General features: G+C 48.7%; 1 protein-coding gene across 1 annotated transcript; it reads right to left on the bottom strand.

The window, feature by feature from the left end:
* Positions 1 to 581: 581 nt before the first annotated feature.
* On the bottom strand, positions 582 to 1,964 carry LOC103128254 (tripartite motif-containing protein 75-like). The gene has a single exon (XM_007539115.2). The coding sequence runs from the start codon at positions 1,962 to 1,964 to the stop codon at positions 582 to 584; it is 1,383 nt and encodes a 460-aa protein (XP_007539177.2).
* Between the last annotated feature and the right edge of the window lie 348 nt (positions 1,965 to 2,312).

The following is a 2,312-nucleotide window of genomic DNA, read 5'->3' as shown; positions in this document are numbered from 1 at the left end:
AGAAGGGTCCACAGCAAAATAGGGAATCAGTTTCTCTGTAAAGGTGTCAGTGAGTAGGCTAATCCACGACATCACAGTGATATCATAAAAGCAACTCTCTGCTAGTTCACAGTCTAGGAAAATGTCAGTGGTCAGTTCCCTTAAGCCTGATATGAGATGGGTCCCATTGGCTGGATTTGCCAGCAGCCATTGGATGGGGCCTGTGGCATCAGCACTTACCTGGAGAAAGTCTCTTGCAGATGCCTAAGAAACACATGCCTGTGCCTGTGATTTTTACCACCCAAAAATGCCTGCCAGCTTCAAATTCCTCAGAGCTCAGGACAGCTGTGTGAGAAGTAAATATCTTGGAGCTGAAAGCAGGTATGAGGACCATTATTTCACTGGCAAACACAATTTTCTTCCTATTTTGGCCTGTGAAGCAACCCCCCTGCAGGTAAGGAGCTGAGGACATGAACTGGGATCCTTATGCAGGTCCTTGTACTTTACACCACTCATGCTTAACCCAGTGCACTACTGCCTGACTCCCTTCAGCACTCTTTTAACTTGCTTTCTCTTTGGTAGGAAATCAGAGGGCTTTGTACTTATTTTATAGTCATGACCACTGATGAGCAAGAGCGTAATACTGAAAAATAGGGGAAGAGTTTCTCTGTGAAGGTATCTGTGAGTGTTCCAATGGTCAACCTCTCAGAGATATTGTAAAACCAAACCTCTCCGAGTTCATAGTCCAGGAAGATGCCAATGGTCACTTTCCTTTTGCTGGACTTGAGGTGAGGCCCAAGAAACAGTCGTATTTTCCAGCAGCCATTGCTTGGGGAATGTGGCATCAGCACCTTCCTGGGCAAAGACTCTTTGCAGACACCCAGGAAACACACACCTGTCCCTATGACTTCTACCACCCAAAAATGCCTGCCGGCTTCAAAGCCCTCAGAGCTCAGGACAGCTGGGTGAAAAGTAAATGCCTTGGGGCTGGGAGCAGGGGTGAAGAGCTTTATTTTACTGTTAAATAGAAAATGCTTCCTATCTTTTCTGATGATGAGATTGTGCTGAGCAGTCGCAGGGTCTAGTGTCAAATCCAACTTAAACTTGCTGGCACTGTGAAGATCAAGATACTGTGAACGGGCACTGGGGAGCTCTTCCTGGATTGTGTGGCAAAATCCATCTGGGACCTCCAGCTTCTGATACTTGTTCAGCAGGAGCTGGAGTCTTGTGGCCCTCAGCAGGAGCTGCAGGTCTGTCTGCACAGACATGTCTGTGAGATCCCTCAGCAGAGTCTTCACTGAGGAGCCAAAGGCTGACAGCTGGTCTCTGCTCTCAGTCATCTTTTGGGAAACAGTCTTCATTTCTTCTAGTATCCAATTGTCATAGTCATACTGACGATTCCTCAAAAAAGTCTTATGATTTTTGAATAGCCGGCGTAATTGATTCCTCTGAACTGTTACCTCTTCTCTAATTCTGAGTCTTTCATTTTTTTGCATCTTTAACCCCTTATGAGCATCTTCCCTTTGTGTTTTCAGCATCTGCAGGTGGGATTTGAGTTTCTTCCTGTGCTGAGCAGCAGCCTCCTCAGTGGGGATGACAGGGTGACCCTGCTGCTCACAGGACACCCTGCACTGGACACACACCAGCTGAAGGTCCTGCTCACAGAACAGGCTGAGCACCTGCTGGTGCTGCTCACACAGGGGCTGATCCTGCTCCTGCTTCCTCTTGCTCCCTGAGCTGGGCAGCTGCTTCACCATGTCAGACAGGGCACTCAGCTGGCTGTTCTTCTGCAGCTCCCTGTGGGCACAGTGGTGCTGGCAGATGGGACAGGGGAGAATGTCCAGCAGGTCCTGCCAGCGTTGCTGGAGGCAGGAGGCACAGCAGTGGTGCCCACAGTCCAGGGTCACCGGGTCTGTCAGCAAGTCCAGGCACACAGGGCAGCTGAACACTGCCCTCAGCTCTTCCAGGAGGCCTTCCTGAGCCATGTTGCAGGGGTCTCTATTCCAGGGCAATTCCTGAGCTAGGCTGGTGTTCAGGAGCAAGGACAGGGAGCAGGGCCTCTCAGCCTTCACTGTGGCCTGAGAAGCTCCAGGAGGTTCTTGGGATCTTCAGAGGCTGGTTCTGCTTCTTCTTTTTATCTCTGCAGCAACAACAATTCCTGTTGTTCTTCTTCCTTTTCAGTGTATCCCAATGACTGGAATAGCAAGTTTCTATATGATCTTCCCTAAAGAAAATAATACAGGGAAATAAATATATTTTATATATAATATATATATATATATATTGGGAGTCGGGCTGTAGCACAGCGGGTTAAGCGCAGGTGGCGCAAAGCA

This window comes from Erinaceus europaeus, chromosome 2 (genome assembly GCF_950295315.1).
Source record: "Erinaceus europaeus chromosome 2, mEriEur2.1, whole genome shotgun sequence".
In the NCBI taxonomy this organism is placed as follows: domain Eukaryota; kingdom Metazoa; phylum Chordata; class Mammalia; order Eulipotyphla; family Erinaceidae; genus Erinaceus; species Erinaceus europaeus.
This window is presented reverse-complemented; position numbering and strand designations above follow the sequence as displayed.

What these genes read in the sequence shown, in the direction of transcription:
- LOC103128254 (XM_007539115.2), bottom strand. Translation starts at nt 1,964, where the DNA reads ATGGCTCAGGAAGGCCTCCTGGAAGAGCTGAGGGCAGTGTTCAGCTGC.